The 21,986-nt window shown below is 38.9% G+C and overlaps 2 protein-coding genes across 3 annotated transcripts; one reads left to right on the forward strand and one right to left on the reverse strand.

Annotated features, from left to right (window-relative positions):
- Positions 1-451: 451 nt before the first annotated feature.
- On the forward strand, positions 452-2,182 carry LOC111340826 (lipase ZK262.3). The gene has a single exon (XM_022947740.2). The coding sequence runs from the start codon at positions 863-865 to the stop codon at positions 1,934-1,936; it is 1,074 nt and encodes a 357-aa protein (XP_022803475.2). The 5' UTR covers positions 452-862; the 3' UTR covers positions 1,937-2,182.
- Positions 2,183-2,305: 123 nt separating this feature from the next.
- On the reverse strand, positions 2,306-21,318 carry LOC111340818 (cysteine desulfurase). Of its 2 annotated transcripts, none has more exons than XM_088752323.1 (14): positions 20,903-21,318; positions 20,338-20,396; positions 19,855-19,971; positions 19,514-19,597; positions 7,652-7,705; positions 7,450-7,548; positions 6,929-7,022; positions 6,115-6,249; positions 5,227-5,326; positions 4,906-4,987; positions 4,147-4,334; positions 3,636-3,719; positions 3,296-3,385; positions 2,306-2,669 (listed from the first exon to the last, which is right to left on the reverse strand). In XM_088752323.1, exons 1-14 carry the CDS (start codon positions 21,027-21,029, stop codon positions 2,606-2,608), a joined length of 1,377 nt encoding a protein of 458 aa, XP_088608449.1. In that variant the 5' UTR covers positions 21,030-21,318; the 3' UTR covers positions 2,306-2,605. The 2 variants fall into 2 exon arrangements, with proteins under 2 accessions (XP_088608449.1, XP_022803465.2); XM_022947730.2 differs by having other exon boundaries at positions 5,251-5,326; positions 20,903-21,147.
- Positions 21,319-21,986: the final 668 nt, after the last annotated feature.

Here is a 21,986-nt window from a genome sequence, read left to right on the forward strand (position 1 = left end):
GATAGTGATAACCGGAAGTTCCGCGAATAAGGGACTTACCCGACCAGTTCCTTTCGCAACTAAAATTGCAAGGTTAGAGTTTCAGTTTCCATTGTTGAACAAGTATGAAACTCATTAGGAATTGATTTGTGCTTTTTCTTGGCAAAATACTTTTTTCTTAGACTAATGGTTACCCCGAATCCACCAAAAGTGCAGCCTAAACACAGCCATTAAGCCGCGACTGAAGAGACCTCTAAGAATTCAACTGTCTTACTGATAGTTCACGATTTAAAGGTTTTAATATTCCTCCTTCTTATCTTAAATTTCTAACGGTTAACTAAAACGAAATACCACGTTGTTCAGGACGTTTGCTGATGAAAATAATGTTACCTTAAAGACTTCGATACGGTTCCACAAGTTCTACCACTTTGTTTCATCGAAATTAAAACAATGGCCTGTCTTCGAGAATATCTAACAGTAAAGAAATGATTGTGGTGTTCTCAGTTTGACAGTTTCAGTTTCTGTTAGGTAGTATGAAAAGGAGCCGGCATCAGTTAACATCAACCTGAGTAGTAAGACTAATGATTAAATCACAGACGATGACTAAAGGAACTGAAAGAAAACGCAAGAAACCCATATCGCACAAAAAAGAAAAGCAATAATATTTACCTGACGAACCCTACGTTTTCATCCTGAACAGAAAAATCGAATTAGCTTGAGGGCTGAAATGTATTTCGCTCTCGTATGCAAATTAGTCAGCATAAACAGCTTCGACACAATACACTAATTCATACTTATACAAACACTATTTCAAGTTAGCAACTTTTGGTTTTGATCCCATATAAAGAGAAGTGGTTTAAAACTTCCGCCATTCAAGTGAAAAATGGTTCGCCATCTCCTTCTCTGTCTCTTCGTCGGCTTCTTTCTTCATCTCACAATAGTTCAGGCCTTCTTCTGCAACGACAACAGCTGTGGAAGATGCGTAAACTCCAGATTATTTAAATGTCGATGGTGTAAACGAGATAATGAATGTCACATGCCTGGCGCCGTTCCGGCAAATCCTTGCAAGGGAGCGGAAAATATTGCGGCGATATCTCATTGTGATGACGAACTGTCGTATTACGATCCTGAATTATCCTACAAGATGTTGCTTCTTTCTGCTGCAGCATACGACTCCGTGAACCCACAAGAATGCCTTAACAATTCCCTCCAATCCGACAAGTTCCAGCTTCGAGTTGTAGCGTCAAAGCGTTGCGACGACTTCAATAACAGCTGCTCAGGCTATGTCGCTGTTTCACATGCGTTAAAAGTCATCGTAGTCGCTTACCGCGGCTCCGTGGGTTTCACTCAATCATCAGCAATAGCCGTGGAAACTTTCCTTACACCCATGACAGCATTCTTTCGTGGCAAAGTTCAAACCTACTGGAAGAGAGGTTTCGAGTTGTTATGGCAGGCAAACATGAAAGCGGAAGTGGAGGCTCTCATATCGAAAAATCCAACATACAAAATTTGGGTCGCAGGGCATTCTCTGGGTGGTGCAATGGCATCGTTGGCCAGCACCTGGATCAGTTCTTTTAACTTAGCTCCCCGCAAAAACATCATTCTGTACACGTTCGGCATACCTCGAGTTGGAAATTACGACTATGCCCTGCAACATGATCAACTGGTTAACAACAGTTGGAGAGTTGTAAACGAAAACGACTTGATTCCTCATTTCCCCTTGATAATTGGAGTCCCTAGTGTCCTAACTGGTCCATATCACCATGGTGTAGAAGTATTTTACAGTGACGGGGCTCCAAGCGTTTATTCAAAGCACAGAGAGTGTCACGGGAAACCATACAATGAAGATGCTACATGCAGCTTCGCTGAAAAGCCCCTTTCTATCAAACGGCATTTAACCTACTTCAGTATTCCAGTGAGCACCTTTTGGAAAACAAGATGCCTTCACCGTCCATGATCCAAGAGCGAAAAGCACCTGAAGGTTCCACTGACGGAATTTTTAGATGGATGAGTTTGACGTATACACTAGTCAATTAGATTTTTAATGTAAGAAAAAGAAACAGTAAAAAAAAACGAGTTAGATAAATTTCGCGGACAGTATTGATGAGCAGCGACGACAAAGTTCATGTTACCTCTACGTTTACTTATTCGATGCAGTAGAAGTGTAAAGAGTCTTGTAAAACTCGATTTTCAAGAAATCTAACGCGTTTAATCTTGTCTTATAACTAGGTGATTCAATTAAGTGTATGCTGGGGGGGGGGGGGGGGGCTAACATGGGCCACCTCAGTAAACTGCATAATTTTAAAATTAAAGTTTGTCTATGAGCAGCTTTTGCCTGAACTTTATTTGAACCCAGTCAACAATGTCCTAGACCAATAACTGACAGACTTGCTCGTTGGTAGCGACCTTTTTGTCCATGATAGTTACATTTGAAACATCTAAAAGAAATGAAGGCTTCTTTTTTTCCGTCGAAGATTCGTATGCAGCCATACTCTCTTGCCACGATTTCTATCGCAAAGGAAACTGCAATCTTGCACAACCAAATTTCCTCAACAAACATGGAGAGTGGAAAGAGCAGTGAGGGTATTTTCTATGTTGAGATCGACTTTTGAAGAGTCCTGACTGATCAGTGCTGTGACCATTGGATGGTCTTCAGATCGATTCCTTCTTGAACCATTTCCCACAACGGACTGCAACGAGAAAGATGTGGAGAATTTTTAAAAAATGTTCATTTAAATGTTGCTTTGTCACGCACTGTGATTGGTCAGAAAAACTCTCACCAACAGCTCCAAGTATTACAAGATAACATGGCGTTATCAAGCGAGATGATAATGTAAATTGGCTAGAATTAAGAGGGCTTTGTCACGCACTGTGATTGGTCAGAAAAACTCTCACCAACAGCTCCAAGTATTATGAGATAACATGGCGTTATCAAGCGAGATGATAATGTAAATTGGCTAGAATTAAGAGGATCGAAAGCTTATTTTCGAGCGTTAGCCTTTACTCATCCGCTCTGTCAAAAGACCGGAAACACTTCTAACGTCAGCTTTAGAAACTCTTAACGGTGGCCAATTTTCATTACCAACTCAGTGAATAAATCCAAATTACATAGCAGTCCCACGAAAAGCACGACGAGGAACGACCGCGCAAGAACAACTCATAGATTGTGGAGATGGCGTTGGTTACCTAATGGGTTAACTTTTCTTTACATGCGCCTTTGCCTGAAGTGCGCATGCTCCGATATCTGGCAAGAATGTGTCTTACGTAACCAATATCGTTCTCTGAAGGATGATGGCAACAGACGAATTCTACAAACCTCATTTCACGTAGACGTTTCACATGTTTAACTGTTCTCTCCACGGTGTAATCTATCTCTTCTTCTGTAGTAAAACGTCCAATTCCAAACCTGAAAATAAAAAAGAGATACAAGGGACAGAAGTGTACTCACTCGCCGTAAAGTCGTTTGGGCTTTGATTTTGCAAATTAGTTCACACTTCAATGTATTTTGACAAGCGATGCCAATGCGGTGCTAGCATAAACAAAAACAGCAGGGAAAAATAAAACAAGAAAAAAAAAAAACTACAGGAACTTCCAGTATCAAATCTTTTCAGTGTCAAGGTATTTAACGCAAAAATTGATATTGATTTTCACAATACCTGATAGAGGAGTGAGCAAGATCTTCATCAGCGCCTATCGCTCGGAGGACATAAGAGGGCTCCAACGAGGCAGACGTACAAGCACTTTCCCCAAAAAAATAACAAAACAAAACAGTAATGTTTGTAGTCCTAGTATACACGCCCCATTTCAATGTTTTACGTTTGAAGTCCCTCTATAAAGTCCACTTGTATCTCATGTTCCATCTATGATTCCAACTTTTTTGGTTAACGTTTTAAGTCCTCTATAAAGTCTCCTTGTTTCTTACGTCCCATCTATGATTCCAAATTTTTCTCCATTCAAAAGCACTCTAGGGTGAGTTGAATTCAATCACAATTTACCTTTTAAATCGCACAAAAGCTTTGCTAACTCATTAACTAGCATGTTTCGAGTGGATTCATTCTACAAGTCACTAAAAACATACAGAGTGCGAAAGTACTAAAATGCTTCTACAAATATGCTTTATCTTTCGAGATGCAGAGTTTCATGTGTTACACACTGAGTTGTCTTCACCTGCCTGACGAAAGAGCCACGTCTTTAAGAGCCATCAGCAGACTCTCTCCCTCCACAAATGCAAAAGACAGATTCACACATCCGGGATAAGTATGATCCGGGTCACCGTTTCTGATCACGTGGGTTAACCCATCTGTGATGCCATTTACCAAGCGATTAGACAATTCTGTCACCCTCTTGTGGTCATACTGTAGAATTGTAAATATACAGACAAGTTTAAGCCAAATTCGCATCTCATTGTGACATCTTCACAGGAATAACACAAGTTGTGTCAATCAAAATTTTCGTTTATTTAACGTAATGCGTAATTACTTAACGTTACTTTACTTAACGTAACGCCTTGCAAGGTGAATAAATGCAGAAAAAGATAGAAAAGAAACCCAATAAGTAAAAGCCAAGGCTAAATATAGAGAAGATTGATGCTGGTTGAAGATAACAATTTGGGAAAAATTTATGAATAATAGACAAAAATGTGACGTAACTGTCTTAGACCAATCGTCACCACAGGTTCATTTTCCATTTTTTAACAATCCAGTCCATGAATTCACAATGGAAATGATACCGTAGAGTCACCTCGTGTTGAACAAACGTGAGTGCAAAGTCGATCACAAAAATTTCAAAATAATTCATGTCTTGTGGTGTAAGCACCACAATACACCCTACTGTCTATTTACTAGGAGTTAGAGTTGACAACCTGAAGGGAAAAAACTACCAAATATTCTCAGCTTACAAGTTCATGTTCTGATTGGTAAAGCTTACCTCCAATTCCTCTAAAGCTACTTCACAAGCCGCACCCAATCCTACTGCCAACACATGAGGCACTGTACCACTCCGCATGCCCCTAAAAATCACCACATATTCAAACAAACCATAATGATAAAAAAAAAACTAGCTTTGAAGAAGACTTCTTCTTATCAATCTATCCAACATCACCATCAAAAACTTTTAAAACAAGAGGAATTTTTGAGGAGTCAGACAAAATGGAAAGTAACAAAAACCAACAAAAAACAAGCTATTTCATAAGGGGTGCATAATATTACAATCAAGAAATGTACACTCCCTTTCTATTTGGCAATATACCTTAGTGCCAGAAATGTACTGTACCTCTCCTGTCCTCCTCCACTCTGAATAGGTTCCACCCTGACCCGTGGTCTCCTTCTGATGTATAAGGCACCAACACCTGTTATAATAAATCAACAAATATGTACAGTAATTACTCCACTAGAGTGCAAGCTGGTCCTGTGGCAAATGAAGAACATTTGAATTCATAACTGGGCTTCACGCAAAAAATTGGCATAGATCATTCCCTTCGTTCTTAAAACCATCTGATGAGAAGTTGGCTTATAATTATAGCACTCATGCATTTTTGGTTACCAAGCAATCATAGTTTCTACATGGAAAGTGGTGGAGGGTTTAAGAGAGCTCACAATTTCCCTCCAGTTCCTTCCCAACTTGTCATCTCCTACTCAAACTACACCTACCTGTAAGTAGACTGGTAAAAGATTGTAAGCGCTTGACTCTTTGAACCCTAAGAGTGACCAATGACTAATTTCTCCTTATCATAATACAGCTGAATCATTCATTAACATCATGAGAATAAAGGAAATGATCACCAACTTAAGAAGCTTTGATTGATAGAGAAATTCTCCTGGTCAGTACCAAAGGAAATATAAAGAAAAGAGTGTGGAGAATATGGTTATTGATGTTAGGGTGTAACAAGCCTGCACTTTATACAAGTGAAAGATACCTGCAATGAACATGTTTTCTCACGTGCTTTAAAACCTACATGCATAAGAATGCCCAAATACTGACCAATGCTATGCATAAATGTAATACTTAGAACCACAAAAACAGACAATCTTAACTATCAAACTAATAGAAACTAAAAGCAAGCAGTCAAAATGGTGACCTGTCCCATAAACTATTTGAGTAAAACTAAAATGGTGTCTGTTTTTTTTTAATATTTACCTTTAGGTCCATAAATCTTGTGGCCACTAATTGACATTAAGTCAATCTTTAGGTCATTCACATCAAGTGGAATCTTACCAACTGCTTGTGCTGCATCTGTGTGAAAGAAGACTTTATTTTTTCGGCAGAGGGATCCTGTAAGATATAATGAAAAGAAACAAATCCATCATTAGGAGATCTTTGAATATTGTAGTAGAAGACTTCATTCCTACAACAAAGAAACAATGAAAAAAAAAACCAAAATAAAAAAAATCAATAGTTGAGATATCTTTAAACAGTGTAGCTAAATGGTTTTCATTGGACATCAAACAATAAGAGTCAAGTTCACTTGGCCTCTTCCTTGAAATAAGATTTCAAAGGAGATTAAGGGAGTAGTTTTAAAGCTAAAGACGTACAGCTTTAGCATAAAAAATGATGGGAAAAAAAATTCACATTGTTTCTGAATCTACCTGTATATTGTGTACTTCAAGAGCAATCATTGAAAAAAGGTACATGGAACTGGAAGAAAAGCAAACTTACCATTTATGGTTTATGGTGCAAAGGTGAGAAGAAAATTTTTAAAGGCAAGTTATTTGTAAAACACCTACAGCAGTATATAGATGAATGATAGACTTCACAACTAGCTTACATCCATGATTTAGTCTGCTGTGTATTTCAAGCAAGTTCAATTGAATTACAAAGATCTCACTTGAAACCTTTCATGGGGGACATACACTAAATTATACAGTCCCACAGTACAGGTGTACGTCATAGTAATGGTTTGAATAGACTGAGTGAGCATGAATTGCATCTTCTATTTTTTGGTCAGTCTTACCAATTTCTCCAATAGGTTGTGTGACTCCAATTTCATTGTTGACTGTCATTATTGAGACTAGAGATGTGTCGGGTCTGATGGCTGCCTCCAGTTGCTACAAGATGTATAAACATCATGCATAAAAGTGTGAAAACATAACTCTATGTTAGCTGCTTCTCAACCTTTAAACTCCCAAGTTCTACACATTAATCCTCCCCCCCCCCTCCCCAGCTGCTACACATTGCCTTGTAAATTAGTAATGAGGGTTTGAGGTTAAATCAAGACAACAACTTCTACCTGATAAATTTGAATATTCTAACTGGATAATGTATGGATACAAGAGGGAAACGTTACACATTTTATAACTTCTGGGAGTAAAACAGTTAAGGCTGGAGGCCAGTATCAAATAAAATCCAGTGTCTTATAAGAATTTTCTGATCACAACATATTAGACCAAGCTTTTTTACATTGAACAAGTACAAAAAGAACCCTATGTGGTCCACAGTAATCACAACTACATTTTCAAGCACCATTTCACATACCTCCATGTCAATAAGTCCATTTTTCATTACTGGCAGGTAGGTAACTTCAAATCCTTCACTTTCAAGCGAGCGGCAAGAATCCAGAACACACTTATGCTCCTGTCATTTAAAACCAAGTCATAATTTCAAAACAATTGACAAATTTTGAGACAAACCACACACAAAATAATGTATGAACTCAAAATTGAATTCCAACACCAACCGTTTGTGTAGTTATAACATGTTTCTTATTCTTCTTATAAAAGCGTCCAACTCCCTAAAAATTGAGCAAACTACACTTGTGTAAAATTATTACTGAATGGTTGATTCCTCAACATTTCAGTTTCATTACAACATAATTAACAAGAGTTAATATACAAATCAGCTATTGAAAAACTAATTTTGTGAAAATGATTAAAAAGGTGCTTTAGAATCTGTCCATTATATATGTTGTAGTTCAATTTTATCCTCTAGTTTAATTTTTTCTAAACCAGTTCAATTTTTTTGAACCAGTTTAATTTTTTCGAACTAGTTTAATTTTACTGATTAGGGTTAAGCACTCATTTTACTGATCAGGGTTAAGCATTCATTTCACTGATTAGGGTTAAGCATTCATTTTGCTGGTTAGGGTTAGGGTTAGGGTTAGGGTTAGGGATGGTACTCAATGCTTTTCCAGCCAGTGAAACAAACAACACCAGTATCGGTACACAGTAATTGCTTTTTTACTTCTTTAAATGAAATGATGAATTGACAGAACCTCATAATAAGTATTACTTGACAAATTCTTTAAATAGATTAAATAGCTTTCTTGCACAATGCAGAAAAATAGTGTCAGCTCAGTAGTGTAATTGAGTTCAGTGTTCTGAGTGGTAGCTGTGCAAGGATTTAAATTGGTGGGTGAAGTTAATGCATTTATTCTACCAAATTTGGTTACAACATGTGTGTAGGTGTTTACAATTTCTTCAATTTTTCCCAGAAGAAGATTTGAATGCAGAAGTGATGTCTTTTCAACACGGTCAATTTTTAAAGAGACAATGTCTCCAACTTTAAATTTTCTAGGTTGGGTTTTTTTCGGCTTTGGCTTACCATTTCCTTGTTGTACTTTTCCTGATTTTCATTCATTTTTTTGTGTTTTCTTGGTTGTTCCTCATTACTTTCACATTCTCTATGGCTTTTAATACCGTGAAGAGCCTCATATGGCCTCATCTTTATTGCTCGATGGTAGCTTATATTTCTAGTATAAGCTGCTTCTAATGTTTTTTGACACCATTTCTGAACACTTGAGGAAGAGGTGCTCATTATTAATGCTCTCGTATCCTCTTTCCAGGATCTATTTGATCTTTCAACCAAACCTTGAGCAGTTGGAGTTCATGGAGAACCACAAGCTACTTTAATGCCATTTTCTTCACAACCTTTCCATCTTTTTGTTTGCAAATTCTTTACCACTGTTGGTTAGGATTGTTTTTGGAAAGCCATAGGTGTAGCAGTAGCGCTTGAATCCGGTAAGTACTTCATTGGCAGACTTGGCGTCGAGAGATGTTATGTAAACATACTTAGTATGATGGTCAGTTATGTTCATGGCCCATGTGTGCTTTTCGGTACAATCACAAGGACAGTTACGGAAGTCCATTAAATCTATCTCTTAAAGAGATAGAAATGTCGGAGATTGAATAAGTTTATCAACAACCTTAACACGGCTAGTGACCGACTGCTGCTCGGCATGAATTGGACACACCAACAAATATGGCTACCAATTTCACATTGACTTCGGAATAGTTGTTACTGATCCATTTACAAGTTATTTGTCGACCCCGATGAGCAGTCCAATTGTGAGCGAGAGCTAACACATTATGAATTTCCCTCTTAGGGTACGACTTTTTTCTTGTTTTGCATTATTATTGAGTTTTCAGAATACGCCCACTGCTTTCTTATGGCTGTTGATTTCTCCCACTTCGACAGCATGGGTTCTTCGAATTGAATTCCAAGCTGCGTCTCAGCCTGGTATTTGAGATAGGCTTTTGCTTTATCGAAGAATGAATCCTCTATAAAAAGCGTTATCTGTGATTCCTTTTTGGCCTGTTTGTTTTTTAAGGCGTTCAACTGTTCGTAAAATATTTCTCTTGGTACACATGGCACACAAGGTTCAGTCATGTTTCAAGCTCGAAGTCCTGGTCTCTGCCAAATGCGCATGTTTTTTTCTTTATGAATATTTCAAGAACAAGTTTGGCTGAGGGAAGGGAGGTCTGGGGCTAATTACTGATAAGACCAACAGATACCCCAAGTTTGTCAACGACATGCACCGTGGTCTAATGGAGAGAATGGATGTTTGCAAAGCTAGAGGTTGGTGGTTCAAATCGTGGTAAGAGTAATATAAAAGAATAAAAGAAGTATTATAGGGGTGAAGTGGAAGTCAATTAGGTGGGAAATATAAAAGATTCTGTGGGGTGGGGTAGGTTATATTCTCAAGGAAAATTGTGTGGATGACAGGTTATAAGAGAGAATAAGTGGATGAGAAATTTCAGGGAAATCTTCATCTTTCTTCTCTTTCATCTTTCATTTGATTCTTTTTCAGAGCCCCGTCAAAAGCCATGCCTCTATTTTTCATCCACACCCCAAAAAGAAAAGGCCCTTTTACAGACTGTTGATAAAAAAACTGGTTAAAAAAAATTTAACTGGTTAAAAAAGAACTGGTTTGGAAAAAATTAAACCAGAGCATAACTGAATTGAACTACAACAGGTACAAGTACAAGTACATTTTGGGTCAGTGGCAATAGTGTTTAATGTAATACAAATATAGTTTATATCTGACCACTTGCAGCCCAGAGGCTGAATTAAGGGAGCAGCGCAAGGTTGAGAACAGACGTCAGCATATCAGGCGCCTCTGGCAGCCGCTTCAGTCTATCGATCTCACCTTCCCACCCATCCTACCACAGGGGAGGACATCCATCACACAGTAATCTCGTGTGTGGGAAATTAACGTCTCCTACCCCAACCCTGCAGGAGACAGGACCTCCATTTATTCGTCCCTATCCGAGAAGGCTAGAATATCTAACCATTTCGTGATGTTATAGAAAGGTAGCAAATTCTTCTCAATTATTTTAAGACCTTGAGTGTTGGTCCGGCCGGGGATCGAACCCTCGACCTCCCACACAACAGTCCAGCGCTCTATCCACTGAGCTATCCAGGAGGCGGTACATGACTAATAAAGACAATTAAGTTTCTTTTGTGTCCATCCTAGTACTTTGCCATGTCTGACTGGTATATTTCTTAAGATTATCATTGCTCTTTGACTTACGTGGCAATTCCTACCATTACTGTGCAAAAATGCTGTATAATTAAAATCTTAAGTGCCACTGCCACTAAGAGCAGTCCTCTCGCCTTCCTGTCCTAAAAAAATTTTCCTTAATTTTTTTCCTATGAAAAGGGTTTAGGACACATGTTTCAAAAATACAGTGTTTGTTTTCCAATTCTCTTTTTCTGCATAGCCACAAGCGAAAATTGACTTTTGGCTAGACCACCCGTGTAGACAACGATCGAAAGTGTAAATTTCACAGCTGTTGTCGAGTGTGCTGCTACTGTAATAGTGTAGTTCACGGAATTCTCTCTTGCCCCGAGTTGTAAGCTATAATCAGTCAGTTCACAGACAAAATATGGAAACTTCAATTGAAATCCTACTCATACTAGCATTATCAGAAGAGACCCTTCCCTCCAACCTTAATTTGCATATAAAAATTAACCAATTTAAAAGAAGGAATTCTCAAAATGCAGGCGTAAATCGGACTAAAAAACATATCGGAGGATAGTTTATACACCAATGAGGTTATCGATTGCTTCAAACCTGCGGGTATCTCTCTAGCTTTCATCCACCATCATCTTGAAAACAACATAAATCAATGTCTTTACTTAATGACACACGTGTCAAAGCTAATTTGCATAATTCTGGAAAATGACCAAGTTATATCTTTGATTGTTCAAACTTCTTTTTTATTAACTTGCATGTAAAGTATTTTAGGTTTTCATAACAATTGGATAGAAAATAAATCGCGAGTTGTCCTAAAACGTAGCATAAGCATGATACATCATACGCTTGCATGACTTATAAAGTAAACAAAGGCGATCAGAAGGCGCTTCCTCGATAATTTTCCTTGGATCAGGTCTAGAGCCATGTACAGAGTGGAGAAGATTAATATTAAGGAATCCAATTTGGCATTCTGGTCATTGCAGACATACTGTGCTACTTAAAAGGACACACAAGTTAAAATACATGTACATTATGGTGTTATTTACAAAACAACCTTCTGCAAAAATTCTTGCAGTTTCTACCGAGGTTTAGCACACGGAATGCAATCAACAGGCTCTCCTTTCTGAACATTTGCTGCCATCACTAGAGATTTTATGTTGTTACAGTCCTCAAAGTGCTTGCGTGACAAACTTAAGCTTTTCTTGCGACTATCAAATCCAGCCAGGCAAATATTGCGTTGCGTGATTATACTAATTAATTGACATGTCATGTGACGCTAATGTTGGTAACAAAATACACGTCCGGTAATAAATAAGTATAAAGTCGAGGAATATGAGTATAAAAATAATTTAGTAAATGGTACTCCAGATTGTCCGAACGTAAGCGTGACATACCTCACAGCTTGGAGGTAATTTGTTGACGATGAGGATATCCCAGCCAAGAATAATGTCGAAACGTTGGCAATCCCCCTCCTACATTTCCCTTGTCTCCATATTTTTGTCTTGAAATGTATGATGGATTTCGCGATGAAATCAGTCGAAGCTAGGGACCAGTCATTATTTATAATCTGGGAGGGGTGCAGGGGGGAATTGGAGGATTTTGGTAGTATTACAATATAGATTCCACCTAAACCCGCCCTGGGGCTTTAGCATGCGGAATGTTTGCTTTCAACCGGTTCCTTTATTATTCATTTCGTCTTTGGACAGTGTTTCTTCGTCAAGTGCAGTTTTGCAGTAATCATAACAATGTAAGTATTGTCGTTTCAAGTTGGCTCAGTGTATTTCTTTCCTATCACCTTCACCTATTTAGGTTTCAACCCACATTGTTCACTGTCAGTAAATCGCCTTTTTTTATCAGTAATTATGGTGTTGAGAAGTTACAATTACCGCAGTCACACCCACTCCACAATGGCAAGTTAATTTTTGTTAGTCCCCCTTTAAATTCTGTTGGCGACAACTTATCCCCACTTCTTTTCCCCTAAAAACCATGTGATCCCCCCAAAATCCTCGGCTCCTGGTGATAAATAGTGACAGGTCCCTTAGCTTCTGTTTCCACTAACTATCCCCACTGCGAAAGTAACTTATCTCTGTATATAAAATACCTGAAAACTAGTTAATGTAACAATCGAAAGTTATGAAATGGAATCAAGCACAGAGTTAGAGATAGTCTTCCTAAATTTCTTGGAAACAATGGGAATTCATTACTATGTCACTCAGTCTTGAGTAAGGTGACCCTCAAATTTCTGCCTTTGAAAGAAATGTCCACAAAAGCACACATTTTCCTCAGCGTGGTGACTTTAAACTTCCCTAAAGTGTCATTTGTAACATGTTTGCAAATATTGTGCTCATCATATAATACTGGATGAGCAAGTCTGATTTCGGAAATAACATCCGCTACATCCTTTTACCTTGCTTCGTGTTCAAGGTAACCGCTTTCATCTTCGATGAGGCTTTTGTTGTCATCGTTGTTTGCTTCCTGCTCTGGATCTTTCGGGACTGTGGCTTTTCTTCGTCTCAAAGCAGAAAGCCTCATGAAGAAGCTTTGAACCTGGCTCTTCGTTAGCCATTCATTTCTGGCGATTTGTTTAGATGGTAGTACTTCAAATGACTTGATACATCGTCCTGGCATTCCAGGAGAGATATCGGGGCTGAAACTTAAATACCTGCAACCACTACAATTCTTGCTTTCCATGAAGACATTTTTATGCAATAAATTTCTCAAAACATAAAAATAACTGAAGAACCTCTCCTCTCTGCTAAACAAACACGTGGGTAACAGACTTAGTTAAAGCCAGGGAGCTGGATCGAGGCATGTCAGAACCTTCACCCCCTCAAAAATATCGAACAGCAGGGGAGGGTAGACCAATGTAAGCTCAAATACCATCCCCAATTCCTTTACCTCAGTCCATTTATAACTTTCGGTTCTAATTCGTCACATCAACTACTTTTTAAGACACTATTTACATACCTGCGAACCAATGCAAGTCATGAAACAAATGGACTAGTTACCATAATCACGTCATGCAATATACCAGGCCGGATTCGGTTGCGGGGAAAAATTAAGCTTGTCCCTAAAGAACTTTTTGGATTATAACGTCACAAAATCTCTAGTGATGGCAGCAAATGTTCAGCAAATAGGGCCACTTGACTGCATTCCGTGTGCAAAACCTTGGTAGAAACTGCAAGAATTCTTGCAGAAGGTTGTTTTGTAAATAACACCGTAACGTAAATGTATTTTAACTTGTTTGTGTGTCCTTTTAAGCTACACAGTATGTCTGCAATGACCAGAATGCTGAATTGGATTCTTTGATATTGTTCTTCTCCACTCTGTATGTGGCTCTTGACTTGATTCAAGGAAAATTATTGAGGAAGTGCCTTCCGATCACCTTTGTTTACTTTGTAAGTCATGGAAGCGTTACGACTGATCATGTTTATGCAACGTTTTAGGACAACACGGGATTTATTTACCTTTCAATTGTAATGAAAACCTAAAATACTTTATGTAGAAGGTAAAATAAGGAAGTTTGAACGGTCGAAGACATATCTTAGTCATTTTTCAGAATTATGCAAATTAGCTTTGACACGTGCATAATTAAGTAAAGACATTGATTTTTGTTGTTTTTGAGATGATGGTGGATGAAAGCTAGAGAGATACCCACAGGTTTGAAGCAATCGGTGACCTCATTGGTGTATAGACCATCCTCCGATATGTTTTTTAGCCTGATTTACGCCTGCATTTTGAGAATTCTTTCTTTTAAATTGGTTAATTTTTGATATGCAAATAAAGGTCGGAGGGAAGGGTCTCTTCTGATCACGCTAGTATGAATAGGATTTCAATTGAAGTTTCCACATTTTGTCTGTGAATTGACTGAATATAGCTTACAACTTGAAGCAACAAAGAATGCCGTGAACTACACCATTACAGTCACAGTGCGCTCGACAAAGGCTGTGAAATTTACACTTTCGATCGTCGTCTACATGGGCGGCCTAGCCAAAAGTCAATTTCCGCTTGTGGTGAGGCAAAAAAAGAGAATTGGAAAACAAACGCTGTATTTTTGAAACATGTGTCCTAAACCCCTTTCATAGGAAAAAAATTAAGGAACATCTTGGTGCCACATCACGCACCAAAGAAACCATGTGTGTTTAGCCATTTCTTCCTTCCTGAGAAACTACTCGAATATTGCAGAGAGTGGTGTCACATTTTACTTCTGATGTAGTCGCAAAACCCTTTGATGTATGTGATGGAAACTACTTTTTTAAAATCTTTATTTCCAGATTTTCCGAAGAGTGTTTCTTGCGAATTCGAGAGCGTACTTATCGAACTAAGTAATCTACGCTCACGTATCAAAGTATCAGGCGTGTAATCTAATTAAAGCGTTCTATCCGGCGACTTTAGCAGCGTAACTTGGAAGATCACGATGGATCCTCGAGCCTCCATAAAAATTTCCTTTCCAAAATTCCTTTTCTTTACGAAATCGATAGAATAATCAACAAGTTGAACTGTAATGTAAGGTGCACAGTGTTTCGCTCGCAGAAAACATGACACATGTAATCTGTAAACATATTGCTGTCTCGTCACGCAGCAAAGAAAACATCTGCGTTAAAGTTATGACTCCTAGAGGACAAGAGATTTTTATGTGTTTGGGTGCTCTATTATGCGAACAATTTTTGCCGATTCGCGAGTGGAGTTGCCAAGATATCGTCATGGAAATATTTTTTTCTCAGTAAATTCAGCAGCAGTGAAGTGTTAGTCAAAAATGGTGCCATTCGGAGTAAACGTTCTTTTCTTAACTCAAGAAAAAAATTTGGGGGAGCTCTGTTGTTGTTTCACAAAAGCCCTTTAAAACTGAACAAGTTGGAAAAATCGTAATTCCATTTTAAAAAGCCACACCAACCCATATTATACCGTTAATTTCAAGTCGTTTTATCAGTATTTCCTTCAAGCTCTGACGCAGGCACCCACTAACAAAGCGCGATTTTTCAATTCAATATCCACTATTGACGGAAAATGTTGTAATAAATAAGTTGTCCAAATTTACAGCTACGCAGACCAGCCACCATTCCTCAGAAATTCCACTACAAAATTTTATCATGGGGAAAGCAACAGGAAGAATTAAGAAAATTTTATCTTTTCCGAATAATTTCACAGAAGGGAACGTAATTTCAGAACGTAGCTGTCCCAGTTTTACACCAACTGTTTGCCTATTAACCCATTAACGTCCAGTGTGCCCGTATGCGTCCATGGGGACCCACACCCTTTCTACGCCCTGTGACGTCATCACTTTTAACCCTGGAGCACGAATTCGAGCACCTACTTGAACAGGTTGAAAATATCTTACAGACGATACCAGAATGAGCGCAATTGAGTGGAGGAGATTGGAGAAATAGCCAAAAAACCGTGTCACTTTGACCTGAAAATCTGCATGAAGATCGTGTTTCACTACCCACCTACCTTTCCGAGCATGTGCTTTGAAAATAATGAGTAGTTTCTGAAAAATCTCTACACCAAAATGAAGCCTACTCAATTTCCAGCAAGTGAGGAGAAACTTTAGGCAAGGAGAGGGGAAAAAAAGGGCAGGAGAAAGAGAGAAAAGTAGAAGTCGTAAGTGGGGCATGACTTTTCAACCCAAAAACTATGTCGAAATTTTGCTCTCTGTGCGTGCCCGAGATTTTCAGGCCGCCATTTTGCATTTGGATTCAAAGGCCGTCGAGTGCACGAGCTGTCAAGTGGTTTTTGGTAAGTTTGAGCTTTTAAAACCACAACAGTGACCCGAAATCTGCCCGACTAGCTTCAAAACACAGTTTTCCACAAAAGCTGCGGCCATTAATGGGTTAACAAAGAAGCAAGTTTTTTCGGAAAAATCCACTTTTTGGCACTAAGCAATCAAATAGGTTAGGGTAATGTAAAATCAGGTGAAAAAGTTAGGGTTAGGGTATCTTTTAGGGTTAGGGTTAACCCATTAACGTCCAGTGCGCCCGTATGCGCCCATGCGGACCCACACCCTTTCTACGCCCTGTGACATCATCACTTTTAACCCTGGAGCACGAATTCAAGCACCTACTTGAACAGGTTGAAAATATCTTACAGACGATACCAGAATGAGCGCAATTGAGTGGAGGAGATTGGAGAAATAGCCAAAAAACCGTGTCACTTTGACTTGAAAATCTGCACGAAGATCGTGTTTCACTACCCACCTACCTTTCCGAGCATGTGCTTTGAAAATAATGAGTAGTTTCTGAAAAATCTCTACACCAAAATGAAGCCTACTCAATTTCCAGCAAGTGAGGAGAAACTTTAGGCAAGGAGAGGGGAAAAAAAGGGCAGGAGAAAGAGAGAAAAGTAGAAGTCGAAATTTTGCTCTCTGCGCGTGCCCGAGATTTTCAGGCCGCCATTTTGCATTTGGATTGAAAGGCCGTCGAGTGCACGAGCTGTCAAGTGGTTTTTGGTAAGTTTGAGCTTTTAAAACCACAACAGTGACCCGAAATCTGCCCGACTAGCTTCAAAACACAGTTTTCCACAAAAGCTGCGGCCATTAATGGGTTAACAATGCCGCACACAAGCTTCATCTCACACTGAGAGGAATTTGCTAATTCCTTTTCAAATTGTGGTCACCTACGTTCCATTATACTGTTACCACATCACTCAAGTTGACATGTACTAATAGGAACTGGTTTTTCATTGGTATGTGAAACCACGTATAACCACTTATAACATTAAAAAGTTGAGCAAGTCGAGGTTAAGCTTTTTCACAAGCAAGTAGAGAAGGTGTGAGAATTTGCAATTTCAAATTACGCGGTAAAACAGAAATGCGCACCCCAGGGTTGAAGTATCTCCTTTATAAAGCATACACGCTCGTTAGCTCCAAGTGGCTAATTTAGAATTATTCACCAAACGAGCCAGCTCCTTTTTCACTCGTTTGCTCCTTTGTTACCGTTGCCGAGCCAAATGGGCCACTAAAGTAATACGCGCTTTTAGGGCGGGGTAGGTTCGTGATTGAAGTATGAATCAACAAGCTGTAAGCGAGAGAAATAAAAGAAATTTGACGAAGAATGGCGAGAAAAAAATTATCATCGAGAAGGACTAGAGTTAGTGTTTTAAGAAGTCATCATGTGCTGGCACCCGACCAGCAACCATATTGAGTTCTGCCCCGCTGTGCTTAAGCTTCTTTAAAGAAAAAGAAAATTGTCGGCCAGAAAATAGAATAAAGGATTGTCACTGGCAAGATGTGTTTCTGCCGAGAGTCTCCTGACACTCAGCAGGACGCCTTTGCGTTCCCATCGGCAGCCTGTTTTTCAATTTTTTAATTGGAACAACTCCACAACAAGATCAACCTTAACAAAACAATTTTTTCGGATAGCGCATTTCGTAACCTTTCCATCAATAAATATAGTTTAGGGTAATTACGCTTCAAACAGTGCGTTGACAATTTCTTTTGGGAAAGACACCCGCGAAGGTATATTGTTTTCATCAAGATGTTAGATCGGAGACATGCGCAGTCGATTGCGTGTTGTATATCCGGGATGTTTGTAATGACATCACGTAGAATGCACGTGGAAATATCGGTAGACAGCCGTTATGGTTAAAGATTACATGTGTCACGGTGGGCGCTTTCCATTTGACCAAAATTTTCGAGATTTCCGGTCAGAAACCGAATGGAACAGGAAAAGTTCCGCGATAAGTTTTCGAAAATTTAGGAATACGTTTTTAGTGTACCCTCTTAGATACGGTCAGACGCGTTCCATTCGGCCAGCGAAAATACCGACATTTTGAACCCGTGATTTTTGTTGAATGGAAAGCGACCCTTGTCACCTAAAAACCTGTCAACAAAACACCTTCATGTCAACAATATTTTATCATAAAGGTAAAACAAACATGACTTTGCAAACAAAGGAGTGTCAATTTTCGAATCCCGGCAAATCCAAAAGCGCGCCATCCTAGATACAAGCTGATCGGTTTTGCACCTTTTTCAACTCCAAATCGTGAAATTCGATTCTAAGAAGGCACAATTGAAAGAATTTTATTATTTTGCGTCGATACAGCCCATAGAAGGGCTCTAACGAGCGAATTGGTAATGGTAAGTTTACCCCACTAAGGTAAACTCTACCCGGTGGGAAACTGAAACAAACAAAGCACTCTGATTGGTCAATTTGGGTAAAAATTACCCTCATCTGGTAAATGTTTTTAGTGCATATTGTTTTTGATAAGGGCATAATGTTTTAGACATGTGTTAGCACTAACTACTTTCAACACCTGACTCTGGAAAGCTGGTTTACTAAAATGGAACAGACTCCCATCAACAGGTGTCAGTTACTACTGGCTCCATACAATGACTCATTCATGACATTAACATCACAAACTAACCAAACAGAACGACCTAACTTTACAGACCGATCAAACAGACTAGTCACTACTGACTTACATCATTACAAAACTGACCAATCATTTTACACGAACTGGACTAAGAACATTCTACTGACAACAACTATTCACTTAACTCTGATGATTACTTCTGCACAGGTTGTCAAAATGTTATTCACCACCACTTCCACACAGGTTGTCAAAACATTAGTCACCACCACCGACAACAGTCCTTCTCAGGACTACACTCACCCAGACGATCATGCAGCACTTTCAAAATTAAATTTTGTGAACTATATTGATGTATAGCACATGAGTGTACTTGCACCTTCAATTTTTACATGAAATAGGGATGCCTTAAATATACTGCAACAAGGTTTGTGAAATTATTGAAAAACATCTGTCTACACAGATATAATAAAAAATTCCACAAATGCATTGGCTGATGTTAATACCAGAATGAACAAATAACCATTTACACCATACCTTAACAGATATGTTGTTTGATTCCGTAGCCCCACTGGTGAATACAATTTCTTTCAGATCTGCACCAATCAGGTCTGCTACTTGCTGTAGACAGTGGAGTGGTTTGAATGATTACTACTCACCGAAATGTATATTAATAAGATGTTTATACACTAATAGGATCCCAATAATCTTAAGTAAGAGGAATGCCCCTTGGTGGTTTTCAGTAATTGCCAATTCCATTTGAAAAAGCCCTTTCAGGCAGGCATTAAAAATCAAATGCTTTCTGAAAAATAGTAGAAATATAATAAATTTCATGCACATGTAATATGTGCACGTTACAAGTGCATTGAGCTGTGTACCTTTCTAGCATGTTCCACAGCCTGCTCACTCTCCCAGCCATAGGCATGTGTACGCGAGTGTGGGTTTCCATAATAAGAAACTGAATATGGCATCATAGCATCCAACACACGTGGGTCCTTCACAAAGAAGTAAATAACAAGAGTGTTAACTGTTTTGGTCTAAGGATCAGATGACAAATACTTTTAACTGATCACCATACACTTCTCTCTGCACTAGTACAATCATGTATCTCCTCTTTGATAAGTTATATTTACTCTCATCAGCAAACAGTTTGGTAATGTTTTAAAATTCTAGGGCAACAACGTGTCCTGATCAACACTTCAAAAAATGAAATCATTCCTGTATCCTTCATTAAAGCATGTGTATGTCCAATAGGGACACAAAATAAATGTATTTTCTGAGAGCCACCAATGTAATGAGGTAGTCATTTAGCTCGCGTACTGGGTATACTAAGCCAAATCTAAAAGAAAAGTGTTTCTCACCAGAGGGGTGGTTGCTTGCGCATCAAGGTAAAGAGGTCTCAACTCTGCCACTTCATTTTCTATCAAATCATATAGATAAATTAACAGAGTTAAAAATAGCAAGAAAAACGAAAAAGTTCACCAACATGTAGGGGAAATAACCATCGGCACTAGTCCCCTTTTTACATTGTTAGATCTTGTACACTAGAAACAACTTAAATTTACCGTAGTAACCCTACATCCATTACTAAAAAGTGTATTAGTTAATAATCAGGGCTCGACACTGATGGTGGCCAACTAGCCCCGGACTAGTAGAAATTCAGTTTTGGCTGGTGGTTTTCGATTTCCACTAGCCAGTTTTGCTAGTAAACAAACTGAAATTGTTGCAACATCTAAGTTGTCACTAGCCACTAGGCTGGTAAGTAGAAAACTTAGTGTCAAGCCCTTCTAATGTTCAGCTGATCCAACTATCTCAGCTGATGTCATACTTAATCAATAACGCATGTATTTTCCATTACAAAATTAAGGTTACATAGGACACCCCTCCCGTACAAAGTTTTATTTAAGAAAGAAAGAAAGAACAAACCTGAACTGGCCATACTTGGAGCAGCAGCAGTGGTTTCATCCGTCGACGATGTTTTCAAGCTTTTTGTCACCAAAATTCGACATGCTAACGAGACCAGACGAGGCTTAACTAACAGCCTACTCAACATGGTAGATTATGACCTTCCTGCAAAGTATTAAGAATACGGATTCGTTCTTTAACTTTTGTAAACGTGCTTATTACGAGTGACATAACATGTAGCAGAGCTAGGTAACCGAGCCTAGATGGGACCCGAAGGAAAAATTCGGGAGATCCCGGGATGCCGAACCTTTTTTATCCTTATGATACCTCTCCGTGTATACATTTGGATAAGGGCACGATAACACTGCTTGTGATGTAAGGATAAACTGATGAAAAACAGTTAGACTTTTGGTTTACAAAGTACTCTCCAAAAAAGCCTTTTTTATCACTTCAAAAAACGACAGTGGACATTGAGGATGCTCATGTGGGATTAAACCCTTCGGACTAGGTAGAACCCTTGACTTCTACGCTGCTTTTAGCGTTAGAAAAGCAAAACGCTCGATTGTGAAATATTTAGAATATGAATTGTTCAATCTGGAAGAGTCTCGCTTATAAGCCAGAGATAGGCACGCAACGAGTACAAACGGGTTGTCAATAAACTTGCAAAAAAATGTACATTTAGTACAACGTGAGGATTCTCTCCTTGCTTTCATGTCATGTCTCCGGAAACAACATTAAAGAGTGGATTAAACAGAATGTGCGCTCATCGATTACTAGGTTTTACTAGTGTGAGCTGTGCAAGAAACAATGCGAGGATCAGATCATGCCGTCTTCTCTTTTATGTCTTCAGCAAGTTCTTTTCTACAATAAGCGTCTCTTGATGCACGTCCCAGAGATCGCAGGATGGAGAAGTATATATATTAGACCCCAAATGAGACCAAGCTATGCTTTGTGGTTGAGACCGAAACTGCTCGCAGCAGTGGCCAAATGACCTTAGCGGCCTACCGGTTCCTATCTGACCAGTTGGCCGCTGTGATCACCACATCCGGGCTGGTTATTTTCTCACAGTCGCATGTGTTATACTCTCATATGCGTTAAAAAACGA

This window comes from Stylophora pistillata, chromosome 3, assembly GCF_964205215.1.
Source record: "Stylophora pistillata chromosome 3, jaStyPist1.2, whole genome shotgun sequence".
Taxonomy (NCBI): Eukaryota; Metazoa; Cnidaria; class Anthozoa; order Scleractinia; family Pocilloporidae; genus Stylophora; species Stylophora pistillata.